The sequence below is a fragment of the Ceratosolen solmsi genome, unplaced genomic scaffold, assembly GCF_000503995.2.
Source record: "Ceratosolen solmsi marchali unplaced genomic scaffold, CerSol_1.0 scaffold15, whole genome shotgun sequence".
Classification (NCBI taxonomy): domain Eukaryota; kingdom Metazoa; phylum Arthropoda; class Insecta; order Hymenoptera; family Agaonidae; genus Ceratosolen; species Ceratosolen solmsi.
Window position 1 is genome coordinate 3,752,455 of NW_011948434.1, and position 17,193 is coordinate 3,769,647.

Sequence of the window (17,193 nt, forward strand, 5' to 3'; positions counted from 1 at the left end):
GTAACAGTAACAGCAACAGCAACAGCAACAGCAACAGCAACGATAACAATAACAGTAAAAGTAAAAGTAAATGTAAAAGTAACAGTAACAGTAACAGTAACAGCAACAGCAGCAGCAACAACAGCAACAGCAACAGCAATAGCAATAGCAATAACAATAGCAGCACACGGAAGCCCCGTGAAACTTGAAGACACTCGCGATAGTCAAGGGGAAAGAGGCGAGTCGAGTGAGAAGAAGAGGAAGAAGCAGAAGAAGAGGAAATAGCAGCAGAGGAGAGGTTGGAGTTGGAAGAAAAGTAGAAAGAGGAGGAAGAAGAAGAGGACGAACGAGAAGCTGAGCGGAGAGAGAGAGCGGCGGCGACTCTTCCCCGAGTCCCTTTCTTTCCTCTTTCTCCGTCGGCGTTGGGCGCGCGCGCGCGCGCGCTTGTGTCAGTGCATCCTCGTGCCCATCGACGAGCTTCTCCCCGACGCTTGAATAGGAGCGCCAGGCGCCGCGCACAAAATGGCGCTTAACCAGGACGTCGCGGACGTCGGAGCGACCGGCGGGGCCAAGAGTAACCTCGTCGTGCGTATAGACCAGAATTCCGAATCGGACCTACAAGCCCTTTTCGACACCGTCCTCAAGCCGGACTCGAAGCGACCCCTCCAGGTGCCATTACGCATGCGCAATCTGCCGGACTCCTTCTTCAACCCGCCCTCGACCGGCAGCAAGTCGCCCTCGATCTCGCACTCCCGCGAGAACTCGGCGGACTCGGCCTTCGGGGCGGGCGTCGCCGGCGTAGCCAATGGCTCTGGAGTTGGGGGTGCCACTAGCCCCGGTGCAGCCGCCGCCGCTGCAGCTGCAGCAGCCGCGGCTGCCGCGGCCGCAGCCCCCAGCGCTGCTCCCGCCGGTGCTGCCCAGGTTCCCCAAGGTCTCACGGTCGCGCACCCCCGGGCTCACAGTAGCCCCGCTTCCCTCCAACAGACTTACGCCTCGGCCCAGCAGCAGAACCAACACGCGCCCCAACCACATTCAGCCCGTCATCATCACCACCAGAAGCAGAGGAGCTACGACGTTATCAGTACGGTCGACGATCTGGGACCTCTTCCCCACGGCTGGGAACAGGCACGCACACCCGAGGGTCAAATCTACTTTCTCAAGTGAGTACTAGCAACCTTAGCCTTACGAGCAACCACGACTCCCATCCCCCATCCCCCATCCACCATCCACCATCCACCATCCCCCATCCCCCATCCCCCATCCCCCATCCACCATCCACCCTATCATCCCCATTGGCGATCGAGCCGATTTCTACTGTCGTATCGATGCCAGTCATATGCGACCAATCGCACTTCAATTATCGAGCGCGAATAGACAATCGCGACTTTTCGGCAATTAGAATGTCATCTTGTAATCGTCTCTAAGCCGTTTTTCTTAAGTCGATCATCCGCGGGACGATTCATGCACGCGAATGAAAAATGTACTCGAAATTGGCTATGAACTCGAAAATTTTGACTGTTCTTTATGCGTCGTGAAAAGAGCAAAAGACATCGCTGCATTTAATTCCTTTCAATCCCTGTCAATGTTGTCCCGTTAAATCATCCATCCTTCCTCTCTACGACCCACGAAAACTCATCATTATGAAAATGTGACAATAATGGTGCTAACAACAATTACTCATACTTGTGTTAATATTATTTTACTCTGCTTTTACCGTACTTAATTTGCCGATGTAACAGCGTCAAAACATTGACATTCGTATTCCTTTAAGCAAATAGCCATGCTTGTCGCTTTAAAATTGACAAAGTGAATTTGAAAAAGCGCAAATACTTATGGTGAAACGTAATCGAATAACAGTTTTCAAACAGGACACAAATAAAATGACAATTCCTACTTAAGATTATAATCCGAATTCCAGTAGCTAATAAATACCTCGTTATCTGTATTAGACTTAACATGTGGCTTCATTAAAAACGATCGACCGTTTTGCTTTATGAAATTAAATTATATTAATTACGTACGAGCAATCACTTTTATGGGAGTGTAAGGATATATTTTATGGATATATTAAATTTCATAGGTATTAGGATAGAAACAACCGAAAAAAATTCCTTTGGTACTCGAAATAAGTTACTGTTAAAGAGCCCCGAAGATTTAAATATATTTCGAGCATAAATTCTGATTCTCTTTATTTTCATATTGTACATATCCATGAATCGCGGCCTGTTCTACTTTTCAAAAACAAAAAAAAAACAAAACAAAAAAAAAACAAAAAAAAATACCCAACGGTCGAAATTTGAGCTTCCTCGATAAAAACTATGTATGTATGTAGGAAAAATACTATTCTTAATTAAACTATGAAATACAAGAACTTGTTTAAAAAAATACATCCGATTTTATAAAACAACATGTACATTATATTATTAATAATATGCATAAAAGAATGTTTTGTTTCAGTGTTTAGTACACAATATACGTATATTTATGCATACATACATACATACACACCGCCACACACACACAGACACACACACACATATAATTCGTATCTAAAAATCTGACTTACGGATTATACAGTTATCCGAAAGTACATTCTTTGAAAAGTGCAATCATTGTATATCAATCGATTTTTAATCACTTATCATTTCACCACGATTTCAATCGATTTTTAATCACTTATCATTTCACATATCCATTTACGTACATATGAGCACAGATTAATTTATTAATATAAAATATTACAAGTAAAGCTATTTTTTGTTGTACAGTCGGTAAAGCAGATTACACGAAGAGGTTCGATTTCATGAAATCTCCCTAAACATATTATAAAGGACACTTCCGCCACTTATTTTAAATTAAATATTGTACACGCTATATCATATATATATATATATATTAGTGTGAATCTAGAAATGAATATAGAAATTTTATTGCATTTTATTATAATTAACACGTAAATATGAAACATTTTAGTTTGTCTTGCATAATTAAGAATAAAATAATGATAAGATTATGTAAAGACTCAATTATTTCTTGACAAGAAACAAAAAAAAAGTATGCATTGTCATAAATGTAAAAAAACTGCCTCATTAGCTAAAAATATCATATTTAAAAGTTCGTTTCCAAATTTTATGTTTCGCTATAATTATGAAGACATCGTTATTCTCATTTCATTTTATTTGATAGCTTTTTAAATGTAAACAAAATATTTTTACATTGCTTATAATTAAATTTTTTTAGATAATCCATTTTTAATATTGATGCTAAACAATAATTTGTCGTTTTAATAGAAAAATAAAAAGCAGGTTTATTTATAATGAGGAAGAAAGTATGAAATTTCGACACTACTGCACCATTTGGCATTGTGAGCTAAAGTTAAATTTGAATCATCGTAATACTATAATTTTTAATATCATATAATCCATCATATGATGTAGGCAAACACAATACGCAATTTGACTATTCAAATATGCCTCAAAAATTAAAATTTATGCATCTTGATGTAAGATTTCCATATATTTTTATTATTGAATTTAATTAAAATTGTTTCTAATTTCATATGTATAAACAGGTTTATATGTAGTCAAAAATAAAAAAAAAATATATGAAATAGAATGTTTGGGTATTGATAGAGTATAAGGTATATCTGATTAATGTTCCGCATTAATCAGGAATTAAATTAAATTGAAATGGATAAATACTAATTAATATAATGGACATGATTATACACAGAATTATGCATATTATATTACACAGAATTAAACAGAATAATTGTAAAAAAACAAAAAAAAAAAGGTGTGGTTGTTTATTATTTGTAATGTTTACAAGGGATGTAATTAATCCTTTCATATTTCAATACATTTTATAACAACTTACATTACTTTCGAGAATAATGTTTGAAATTTAATTATATGTAATAACCGATGGCCAATTGGAACACATGTTTCTCTTTGGTACTACGTTTATGCAATTTTTATTGCATTTATTGCAATTTTTACGAGACTTTCTAAATTTGAGCTCAGCAGTGCAAAATATATAATGTTTTATTATTTAAAGTGAAAAATCTAATCGATTTATAAAATATCTTAATGTCTCATTAAGTCCCATTGAAAAGCAAATCGGTTCATCGAATTAAATTAAAAAAACAATGGTCTTCAGAACTTTTATGGATTCATATTCATCACACGAAGCCATTTAAAAATAATATTAATATTTCATTACTATTGCGCATTGCGAATGGTATTGTTTTTTTTCTGTCGCCGGAACCGAAGAATATCGGTATTTTTAACCTTATTCTTTATGCTGAACGCCAAGGTCTTTTTGCTTTTAAGCAATTCTCTGCCCATCGAGTAATTAATTTATCGATTAAATTCGCCATTTCCTATAAAATGCGCGCTTACGTTATGTATAAGTAAGATGACTCTATCTCACGTAATTTTTAATAGAAAATGACTTTCACCGATTGGAGCAAGTGAGATTCGCTATCTCAGTAAATAAACAATTGTCGCAACTTGTTGTGATTATTTGTAAATTAGACCTATGTAGATGAGCACTTGAAAGATCTCGGACAGTCAGAATTTTGACTCATAAATTCGAGGATCAGAAGGAACAGCAGCGTGTCGAATAGTATTAAGCCAGTGTTATTGGCCTTATACAGAAACATTATCCTACTCGTTAAAGCAGTAGCAGCGCTTTTCGTAACTTTTGAATCTTTCGCTCAGCTTCCGCAACGATACTTATCGATCCACAATAATCGAGAGGACGCCCATAACGCAGTGCTCGGCATTTGAGTCGCAGACGAAGGGATAATCGGCCAAGACCTATGGGAAAATCGACCAAGGCCTATGGGAAAATCGTCGTGGGGACGGGCGCAAGTAAGGGGGAGGCAGCTAAGAGCGCGCGAAGGAAAAAGGCCACTTGGAAAAATTGAGGCGGAACAATGACCCTCGGCGGATGACTCACGACGCCTCGTCTACGTCAATCACGCGCGACAAGTTTTTCGACAACGCGCGCCTTCTCTCCCCCCCCCCGTCCCCCCTCTCCGCCGACCCAGCTAGACCAACCCCCCCCCCCCGGTCCCCCCTCTCCGCCGACCCAGCTAGACCAAGACCAGCACGGGTGGCTCCGTTTTAGGCGCGCCGGATTTCCCCGGCCGGATGCGCACCTGTTGCTCGGGGAGGCCGATAACGGCGTTTGGTGACCTCACGGTGGACTGGAGTCAAGGGCGCGGCTGCCGAGGGGAGCTCCCGAGACGCCGACAGCGCCGCCCCGCGGCTGCGCATCAACCCCCGCAGCGTTGAATCCACCTGTGACTCTCCCACGTGTCACCTGTCGTGGGAAACTCCGTGAGTGTGTCGTCGCGCCGTCTAAGCAGAGCCGCTACCACCGCCTCCTCACCTTCACCTCCTTCGCCTTCGCCCCTTCCCCCCTTTTCACCTCGCCCGCGCGTCCGCTACGCCCACTCGCTTTACCTGTTGCTCTCGTCCTTTATGCTCCCTCCTGTTGCCCCTCCTTCGCTTACCCCGCGCTACCACTTTTGTGATTTCTCCCACCCCTCGAGCGGCTTAACGAGCCCGCCACGAACCACCAGTTGCAGCCGCCCCCGCTCGCCGAGTCGACCGAAACCTCGGGGAGGACCGAATCGAGTAGCCGCGGAGCGCTTTTTACCCAGTTCTTTTTTGCCTCTCGCTCTTCTTTTCATGAATTTCCGATGTGGATCTTTGCTTTTCATTAGAACCTCCTTCCTCCTAATTCACCTTTCGGTCTTCGCTCACTTTCCTTTATGCTCGCTAACCGCTCGCTCGAACCCTCGTCTCCCCTTCATTACATGAGCAACTCGAGTATTTATTTCTTCCTATCTGCAATTAGAAATCGCTTAGACGATATTACACATTCCATTTATCCTTGTAGATCGATGGCCAAAGTTTGCCTTTTCAAATCCTCATCTCGAACCATGAAAATTAAAAAGCCTTCGCGCGCGGGCGCTCGGTCCTTGGCTGTGCAGCGAACTCGTATCGCAAATACGTCCATTCAGCACAAGCATCTATCTTTCGGGAAAAAGAAAAAAAAAAAAAAAAAAAACGGTGACGATTACACTTTGCCAATTAAAGGGAACAACGATGCTTTTCGAACATTGGTTTTGAATACAATGACATTACTTATCCGTGATACTGTAAGATGTGAAAAAACTTCTTGTATGCGTTATTTGAATAAACATATACTATACAAATGTCGAGAATTTCACTGAATTTCAAAGCAGCCCCTCATTGTCCCGAGTGAGGCTTAGAAATATTTAAGGATCGGCAATGCATAAAATTAGCGTAAAAAATTCCTACGGCCTAATCTTTATTAAGGAAGTTCAAATTCTCGCGAAATGTTCAATGAGACAAAAAGAGGCCACGGCTGTTTTTGGTTTACAAATTGCAGCGGAGCTACCCGTCAAACATCGATGCACTCTATTAAAAACCCCATAAAAGAGTTTATCGAATAATTGTGAAAAAATTGTTCGGAGCGTCGTCAACGCATTGTTACAACGAATACCACCGCGGCTGCAATAAAGTTAGTAAGTCATTCGTACGACCGCGAGAGTATAGCGAGCCATAAATATTAATGATAGCAAGCATAAGTGTACAATATGCGCCAAAGGTTAAGGCGTAAGTCACCTATGTAGACATGCAAAATCATCGCCGTATGGCTGTGCGAGGCTCCGACTCTCGGGGCTAATACAACTGATTTCGAAATGCGCGCCTCTTCTTCGCTCGCACTCGCGCCTACCTCATTGTCTCGGAGTTTAAGCCGCGGGCCGATGCGATACGTATTGCCGAGAAAGCGAAGTAAGTTGGAAAGAGAAAGGAGAAGACGAAAGCAACGAGCGTAAAGAACAGACGCGCCACGGCGAATATTTACTATTGCGAGTGTCGGGCATTATGCAAGCGAGCCGAGCGTCGACCGGTCCAGAATTGTGCCTTACTTCATTAAAGGCCGCGCGCGGAGTCTGCCTCGGGTTTCCATCGGGACAATACGGACTCGCTTATCTTCTCATCGATTCGCGTCTCGAGAAGCCAAACGATTTCCCCGCACTTTTCGTCGGCTGTGCGAGCGAGCCACGGTCTCGAGAGAGAGAGAGAGAGAGAGAGAGAGAAGAGAACGAGACTCCCTCCCTTTTCATTTGGCGCGCGAGAGGATCTGATAGTTAGAGCGGATAGTTAGATAGCCGGGTCGAAGAATAGTCAACGCAACGGCGCCCACGGACCCAGTCGCACCTGGAGGTCCCGGGGGAAAACGTATCGCGACGCCGAGTCTATGCCCGACGCCCTTTCTCTCCGACTCATGGCGAATGGCGTCGCGGATTTACCGCGGACCAACTTTACCAGCCCGGCTACGCACGCTACGCGAGCCTACGAAATTCTACCTGCCCCCCCCCTCACTGCCCCCCTCTCTCTCTCTCTCTCTCTCTCTACCTCTCTATCTATCTCCACTAGCGCAATCGCCCCGTCCACCCACCCTACTACTTGGTTAACTACAATGAGCGGCGTTACGTAAGCCAAGCGGCGTTAAACATTGCCACCACCACCGCCGCCGTCCAAACTTGTTTGTTTATCGTTTTACAACGACGAAATACTTGCGGTCGGCAAGATTTACCTCTCCCTTCCACCATCCCTCCCTCACCCTCTCACTACATACACGCATACACTACTACTGCCCAAGCTCGAGTCAATCCAGCGGATAATTACAGCTTTAACGGCGTGTAGCGTGTACTAGACGTTGATACGCATCGAAGGTGCGCCGTGACGCTCGATCTCTATCTATCTCCTTTCAGCGCCTATCTTTCGGGCGGCTTGCTCCCTTACGCCAGCCATGTTTCACGACATTTTACATTGAGCTGAAAATATTATGACGCTTTTACACGAAAATGCGCGCTTCTTTAAACGCTCAAGACAATGGCGCTGATTTCATAGCTCGGCTTATTTGTTCGGCAAAACTTCTCCGCGCACGTGGACATCGCATAATACAAATTGCAAAACACTTGAAAATATCGAGACCTAATTATAGCCAGAGGGACAAACCGTTGTATAAGGATTAAATTCATATGTAAAATATACCATGCTGAAGTTAATTATGTTGAAAAGCAAAATGCATTTACTAATAATAAGATTTATTCTCGGTCTGCTTTAGCTATTGAAACTTGCATTCGACGTGAGACTGCCATTTACTATTAAAAAAAAAATCAAATCCATTAAAATTCATAATTTCAAGTAGAAAATGAAGACTAATACAGTAGGCGAGTATCGGACATTATAAGTTAAACAAAAAAATTAACGACTCGCAAGTTATTTTAATTGTAATTAAAAATTTACTTTGATCACTGTCTTTAAAAAAAAAAAAAAAAAAAAAAAAAAAAAAAAAAAAAAAAAAAAAAAAAAAAAAACTATCAAAAGTGTCGACACTTTTCTATATATAATAATCGTTCATCTTGATTAAATATTTAAACATGATAGACGATCAGAAAAAGTAAAGATAATATTGCTTTATTAACAAATCTTTTAAATTTGACTTAAAAACAAAAGAAAAAAAGGAAAAATTAATTTATATTCTCTTCGTTGCTGATCGACGTAACTTGCTTGAACGTCGTTTTTCTTATTTCTCTATAAATTATTATATAAATCATTATTAGAAACAATTATTGAAAAAGTTAATAATATAAACGCGTTCCAAGTATCAGTCTTATACAATATGTACATGCGTTGCTAACACGTTCCACGTAAGAAATTTATTCATGATAAATTAATTTATATAGTTCTATGGAACTAATACTCTTAAAAATATAACGAACACTTATACACGATGAATATGTAATAGAATTTCAAATTACTTTCAAGAATAATTGAATTGTGCATGTGTCTAATACTTGACGTTATGAATTCTTCGTCATTTTTCGACGTACAATACCGAAATGACAACTCTGATTATTATCCAAGAATAGGCATTCTCTACGCTTTTAACAGCAAATTTCGAGATCGGAGAGCCATTTAAAGGCTTAAAAGTATTCAATAACATGATTGAATCCCATGTTTGCCGCTTTAATTCGAGCACTGAGAACCCAAACACTCGAATTTTCCCGCAGCAATCCGAGCAAGAACTCGGATTTCACTCCATTCTTCGCTGTGTCTCTTCTCTTTTTCACGAACTCTCTTAACGTCCCACTTCCGTAAGATTCCCGTACTCGTTTCACGGATCATCTCGAAAAAAGCAAAACATCGATCCTCTTTGTTCGTCAAAGCTACTACCCCAACCTGACTTATTTCCTTCACTTTCCGAAGCAACCTCCATTTCTCTCACGATACCTTCCCGAAAAGTTCACCTTACGTCTTTATTGTCGTATCCCTGGTACGTCTAAATTATTTCATACCTTTTCACCAGTTTTCAGTATCCGAAGGTTTTGCATTCCTAATTTTCAAACGTGAAAATCCAAAAAGATATTGTAATATTTAATAGAAAATAGAAATGTTAATGTTAATCGAAGGAATCATTTAACAATGATTTTTAAAATTACTGAAATATTATCAATTGAAGGGAAGAAATATTCACCAACTTAATAATGTTCTCTATGTTTAAGACGGTCTTTCAATAAATACGGAAAAAATCTCTTGATAAATATTATTTCGAAGCTTTCAATTCGCAGATTGGATATATTTGGTTAATGTCTTCGATAAAAGGGACACCCAAGGATTTAACGAAGAAAAAAAATGTTCCATCTCCCTTTTAAAACTTTTAAAATATAAAACCAATTAAAAACGAATCAAAACTATAAACAATTTTCATATATTTTATCAGATAAGAAACTATCCATCTTTTGCAGCTCATGTTCCATTTTCCATCCAAAAATTTTCTATTATTCAAATACTTTCTTATGCATAATACAGTGAAGCTTGAAGCTTTTCCTCTACTTGCAACAGCAATAAACTAATTATTAGCCTATGATATACACGGTTTTTGTCATTTGAACGAGACCATTATCGTCAACGTAAATAACAGACGAGGGGGGACATTACTATTGGCAATATCTCAATAATGCATACAACATTATTTTTAAATCGAATTGAAAGATTTTTCATAAAATGAAAAAATTTTTCACCACAACTGCCAAAGTGAGTGAGTGGTGCCCGAGATTCGAAGTTCCGGCCCTGAAGCATCTAATACTTTCGAACCAAGAAGGAAACGGAAAGAGAAAGAAATAGAGATTGAGACCCTCCGGAGTTTTCTACCTGACACTCGTGAAAAAATTGGTGAGAGTAGCGGAGAAAAGGAGGAATCGAGACAAGTTCCATGGAAATCCGGTCTAATGCGATCTTCTTGCAAAGAAACGCCAACACTCCTTTTTGTTTTTCCGAGTAAAAGATTATTTCCTATTTGGTTACCTTCTTCCTCTTTCCTTCCTCCTATTTTTCCTTTATATTTCGGCTGCCATTTCTATGTGTAAGCTTCTCAAGGCCTTACGGACCATAATTTTCATTTTAAAATTTGTCAAAATTTAACGGCTACTTTTTAAAAGGTCGTTGTTAACGCGTCTAAAACGTAGAAGCTTCAGTAAATCAACATCCATTACGATGAGTTTTCATTTCTAAATGCTAGATCACAATCGATTTCAGATTTAATGGATAAACTTTATTAAGACTCGTAACATTATACTGTTCGCTATTTGTAATTGCGTTCTCGCTTCGATGTATTTCATTAGAAGTTTTTTTTCTTCTTCTTAGTTTTAGGTAATAAATATTATTGAATGCTAATGAGCACATGTTAATTCAATCTCTAATCAAATGGAAAATAATCGTAAAACTCACGTGGGTCCTGATTAATAGCGATTACATAACCAATGTATCGTAGTTTATCTTAGTTTCAGCATTTACAGTAAAGCTTTTAATATTTTAGTAGATTAAGGCATATCGTTGCTTGCTTGCCTAGCTTTTAAGAAAATCCTTTATTTTCAAATATTATTTTTATTGACGCGAATATATCGAGAACGTCGAACAATGTTAATATTATTAATATCTAATGCAAATATGATCGAAAATTATTCTCACGTGTCTACAATTTACTGCCCTTTGATGCACATACTTTAAATGGATATTTTCAATTATAAAAGTGGAAGAAAAAAAAATATATATATTATAAAATAATAATCATGTTCTATTTCCGTATGAAATCGTACAATCGTAGAGAACAGGAAAATTTACACCTTTTTTAGGCGTCAATGTTTCAGTGTCATGATAAGCTCGACTTATGCTTCACTCGTCGTAAAGACATTGACGACAAAAGCAGGTTGATCGAAGTCACACGCACTTTTTTTTTTTTTTTTTTTTTTTTTTTTTATCTACATGCTTATTTACAGTATTGTCACGCACAGTATAAAGGTTTCTCGATAATGATTCGCATCCTTGAGTGGAAACGCTACTAGAACGAGATGATAAGAGCTATAAGAGCTATAATATGTATGTAAATTGTGTCATCGGCTGTTGAATTTCGATAAAAACTTTATAAAATTTCGTATTAGATGACGCTGTATAAAATTATTAATATTATTAAATAATAAAATAGATGATTATTTGACATGAATTTATTGTGGTCTTGAATGAATTGTGTTTGAAAGCAGACGAATTTACTTAACTCTTATCTAACCGAAAATTAAATAAATAATTGTTTGTAAATTCAAAATAATAAATATGGGATTTGAGAGTAAAGCGCATAATTTTAAGAAACTTGAAGATACTAAAGCTAGACATTCGATAAAAAAGAATTGCGCCAAAATAATTTAGTGTCCAAGTAGTCTATATATAAAAATACATTTATAAAAAAAGAACGATCATGATAATAACACAACCCTATACTTAGCACAGTTGTTATTTGATTGAAACCTTGTGTACGATCAAAATTTTTTGGAACGATAATCCATTGTAGACGGTATTTATGTTCTAACAAGAAAAGAAATTCTACTACTATTATTCTCAGGACAATGGAATGAATTCGAGAATACTTGTTTATTTACACGTGTTGCACGTGTGTATTTGTAAGCATACCTATACAAAATATCGTGTGAATAGAGCCGATAAATATATATTTTTACTGCACAATTAATTGTAGTAATATTTGTACATTAACAATCACTGGATACAATTGACAAGGTTATGTTTACAAAGCATATTGTCCGAAGACTGTTGTATTACATTTAGGTACTCGCTTCAAGTGAATAAGGATATTAACTCCGTGCCCAAAAAATAATAAAAAAAATTTTTTTAAATTAAATTTCAACTCTGCCAAACTTAAAGGCTAAGAAAACGCATTCTCAAGATGCTTGCAAAGTTCTTTATATTCTGTCCAAATGGGTTAAAAGAGTCTGAAATGAAGATGCCCTATAATTTCTTGTAATACGATAATTTTAGGTACGTTTATTCATTTTAAACTGCATTCTAAAATTAATTTCCATTTTATCGATTCCTCTTGACAATATTATGGTGTAAGTACTTGTTACTTAGACCGACAATGAGAAATTTGAAGAAAAAAAATAATAAAACAATAATAATAATAAAATTTTTATATTTACCGATTTGATTTACAATGAAAGTAATCGTATAAATTTTCAAAAATCTCAACTCCATTGTTCGGCACGTGCACAAATTATCATCTACTTCAAAAGTATATGACGTCATGTATTCGTAATCGCAAGATCCAATTCAAATACGTTGTATGCAATTCAACACATCTGGATAAATAATTATATTCTCTTGTTAAAGTCCTAAGAAGCAAATTGATTTTTATCCACTATTATCAATATCGTTGTATAAAAATATCTGCATAAACACAGTGAAATTTATCTTGTATAATCCAATCAGATGATCAAATTCAACAATACATCATATTCATGTATGAAAAATGTATCTAAAAATAAGTCTAAAATTCCTCTTAATCATATTTCTGGAGATTTGCATTAATTTCTCGAAGATTATGAAAAAGATCTCTACCGTAATGTGAATGTAAATGAAACTAAAATTGCCTGAAACTAATGTTATAATTACGAAGGTAAGTGGCTAAAGATAACGAATGTGCTACTCAAAAAAAAAAAAAAAAAAAAAAAAAAAAAAAAAAAAAATAGAAATCGTCAGTGATATAACAACAAGCCTATAACACGTAACACTCTTGCTTTACAGAACATGCACGCACTTACTTGATTCAGGAAAACAATATTTTTCCAGATAACGACTTTGTGTACGTAACGAGAGGTCTTCGTTATAATCGAACATTTATTTTCCAGTAACGTGCGATATTTTTTAAAAGTGATTATACTTTTAAAAAGATGCTCGCTACTCTAGGTGCAATACGGTTTAGTAACGACGTAAGTCTATGTTTCAATTATAAAGAAGGTTTAATTTTTTGTAAATGTAATTTTAGATCAATTATTAAAATTCGATAATAAAAAGAAAATGACGCGTAGTACGGTTAACGTTTCAAAAAATTTTGGAAGAATTTCAGCATTTTCATATACTTCAAAGAGTATATAATATCTTTAAATATTATAGTGGAGAAATTTGTATATTTTTTTATATTTATAATTCCAAATATAAAACATATATAATACATAATCGAATATAATATTTGCAATGACAATGTTACAAATTTTATGTAATAAAAAAGAATGTTATAAGCAAAATTAGGAGATAATGTCTTGTTTAAATTTCGCCACTTCTTACGAAGAAAGTTCTAAGTCATAATAAGAGCTGTAATGGAATTATAATTAAATCGAATATAAAAATGATTAATACCAGCAGTAAGAATAAACAAAATTAAAAAATAAAATCACGTTTGAAACGTTTATATAAGAAAATATTTTCTATAAAATATTTCTATACATATTACAAAAGCAAAATTAGCATATATAAATGATTGCAATTACATAATAGTGTGTTACTTTAATAAGGTAATTTTTATTTATAAATAATTAATGGCGTAAAAACTTAAATATTGAATTTCTGAGTAAAAAAGGGATAAATATCAAATGAAGCTTTTAAATAACAAGGAATTGGTTAAAGTACAATAACAATATCGCGCAATGCACGATTTATGTATCTGGATAAGCAGAAGAATTACGGTGTCGATGGCAAAATGTCGATCACTCTTCCTCCTCTATCCGTTATTAATTAATATCGAACGCTGTACGCAATCGTGACTTCCGCAAAGATTTATTGATTTATTTATCTTTCCTGGCTGTTGTCGCACGCACGCATATACGTACGTCAAAATCGAAGCCGAAGACGCGGCAACCACCGTATTAGCTCCTGTTACGTGTGTGCGTGAGTGCGCGCGTGCGCTCGGACGTACAGGAAGTTGGACGAAAATGGAAGGAAGGAAGTTGGGGCGCCCGTCGTGTGCTCAACGAACCGCTGCTCTTCGCTCACGTGATTACGCTGATTAACATTATAACGTATGCACGCGCAGGCTTTTGTCTCTCTGTGTCCGTGCGTGTGCGCGTGTGTATGCGTGTGCGGGTAAAGCGCGCGGGCTCTCTCGATGCATCCACGACTACGGGGAAAGAGCCTCAATGACGCAAGACTTTCCGCGACATCTCAGCGCACTCGTTTTCCTTTTCGCGTTCCGCACCGATTTTACGATATTGTGTGTTTTGAAAAACCGTATCGTTGCATTGTCCGCGCATGTACGCCCGAGTATACGATCCTCTGCCATTGATACGTTTCCTGCACTCTCTGACGCATTCCTTGACGACTGACATAGTTTCTAAATTTTTCATGCAACGCGTCTTATTAGCGATCTCTTTACAGTTTTCGTACTGTTAAAACTGAAGAATGAACGTTTATGAATCCAGGTGGTGTTGACAAGTAACTTGACAAACAACAGCCGATTGTCATACCAATTCGTTGGAGATTTCATTACACTTTTTGTCTTCTTTGAGCAAGTCTAACTATTGGAAGAGTGAGGGGGAAGGGGAGGGGCTCTTATTATTTTCATCGTTAACAATTAGTATTATATGAAAGGCATTGGCGATTGTTCATAAATTGTTCATACGAATATGGACACGTGGTGGTATTGCTTGGATACAAATTACACTTGGTTCGCTATGCTATAAGAATTTTTTTTTTTTTCATTTTAAAAATATTTCCTTAATCGACTAAAATAACATTATTGTAGACAAACGCTTTACTTTATCATTCGATCTATAATTACAGATCATGCGAAACCACAATTTATTGATTGTACTATTATTCTTATATCGCTATATTGACACCCTGAAGTTACCGCCTAAATAATTGTAGGTCTGCTTCATTCTCATTTTTATTTTTAAAATCTTTATGTATTCATATCTCATAGATACGTCCAGTAACAAAATTATCTCAATTTATATATATATATATATATATATATATATATATATATATATATATATATATATATAAATTGAGATAATTTTGTTACCCATTTTACATACTGTAGATTGCATTGAGCTCATCGTTCCCGGAATTTGAAGCATTTAATCGTTTTCGTCGCGTATTTTATCGATAATTAGATTTCGAAAACTGAAAAATTTGGGTGGAAATGAAACGAATAGTCCAATGTCATTATTAGTGGCGCGTGCAACTTAATCCATCTCTACCAAATAAAACCAAGAAACTTATTCAAGATTTACACGAGTACTTTATTTACTATAAGTGTAAATCTGTATATAATAGGATAATGATATTTTTAATTAAACGAGCAACACGCGCTGTACCAATAGTCGGAGTTATAATCTTCAAGAAATGCCGTGAATCACATTCGTAAAATTCAAAATTTTGTGGAAAATATAAATCATTCATAATTACTTGACGGGTAGACCGGAGAGATTTTTTTTTTGTTTTTTTATTTTTTTTTGTTTTTTTTTGTAATTGTGTTTTGAATACACTCCACCCGAGATACATAAATATAGTCCTTGCACGAGCAAACATATTAAAAAGTCTCATCAAAATGCACAAGTTTTCGATATTCTCAAATAATTTATATAATATTTCATTGTAACACGCTTGATTATCAGGACGACGCCGCCAATTTTTCGTCGAGCTTATGAAAGAGTTCCGGGCGCTCACAAATCCTCCAATTTCCACGTATTCGGAAGACCTGTCCAACACTCGCTCATGACACCACGGGAAAATCCCCGCCGTCCTCGATCGATGGAGACATCCGCTCGGAAAAAGGGCCGTGCATCGAAGAATTGGTCCCACGTAGCCGCGGCACGGATCTCGGCTACGCGGGTGAAAGTAAGCCGCGAAGCCGACGTCGTTCTACCTTCGTTCCTCCCCCTTCGCGTTCCCCTCTCCCTCGCTTGCGCACATGCTCATGCTCACTCGCTCTCGGCGTCCAGGGTCGCGCGAGTGCGTGTTAATGTGCCGGGATCGGCTCGCCCTGGCCCCGCTCGTAGCAGCTATCAGGGCTAGGAGGGGCAGCGTACGTACGCGTGCGTAATTTCAGGCAAGTCGCGTTTCGCAGAACTTTCGCAAAATATCCTCAGGGTCGACCGGTCGGGAGCTTGCGTACCCTGGCTCTCTTCCTCCCGTCACTTGGCCAATTGAATGTTTTTTTTTTCTTTTTATCGATTTTCGATGGTCGTCTCGCCAAGATAAGAACCTGAAGATCTCGAGGGACGGAGGACTTGGAGTTGTCCATTGTTTCGACAGGAGACCCAACGTAAAATTGCAAATCAAAGTCGAAGAAGCCGACGACACTCGCTTACTCATCCGACCGTTATTTAACCCTCGTGGCGTTCACTGCCCATCCACGACGCCACCCAAGATACACGAGCACGTGATGCATGTACCCCGAGCGCCCTCCTCCCATCACCTCCCTGCATTACGGCTATCCATCACCTTCCGGACCTGCGGCTGGTCTTCCAATGACCCCGAACTCCAACCAACATCCTTCAATGAGAGCCAATCAAACCTTTGACGATGGTCCAAGTGCCATAAGTTTCCGAATTTTCCAAAGGCCAGAGGTAGAACGAATGCCGTTTTAGATTGGAAATAAAGCAGCGAAAAAATCGTCTTATGCTCTGAAAATAGGCGCTTTCGCATTAAAACAAGTGCGTCATATAAAACGAGCGAGAATATATTCTACGTTCATTTTCCGGGCTCGCGGAGTTTTTATTGACTCTGCAGTTTATATTATTCGTTGTATTTA

At 38.0% G+C, this 17,193-nt stretch overlaps 1 protein-coding gene across 2 annotated transcripts in view; it reads left to right on the forward strand.

Annotated features, from left to right (window-relative positions):
- Positions 1–286: 286 nt before the first annotated feature.
- The window catches only part of yki (Transcriptional coactivator yki), a 34,353-nt gene continuing 17,446 nt past the window's right edge, over positions 287–17,193 (forward strand). For both annotated transcript variants that reach the window (XM_011502840.1, XM_011502841.1), the window contains exon 1: positions 287–1,139. In XM_011502840.1, the coding sequence (XP_011501142.1) occupies positions 502–1,139 (638 nt within the window). In that variant the 5' untranslated portion in view covers positions 287–501. The remainder of the gene's footprint in view (positions 1,140–17,193) is intronic.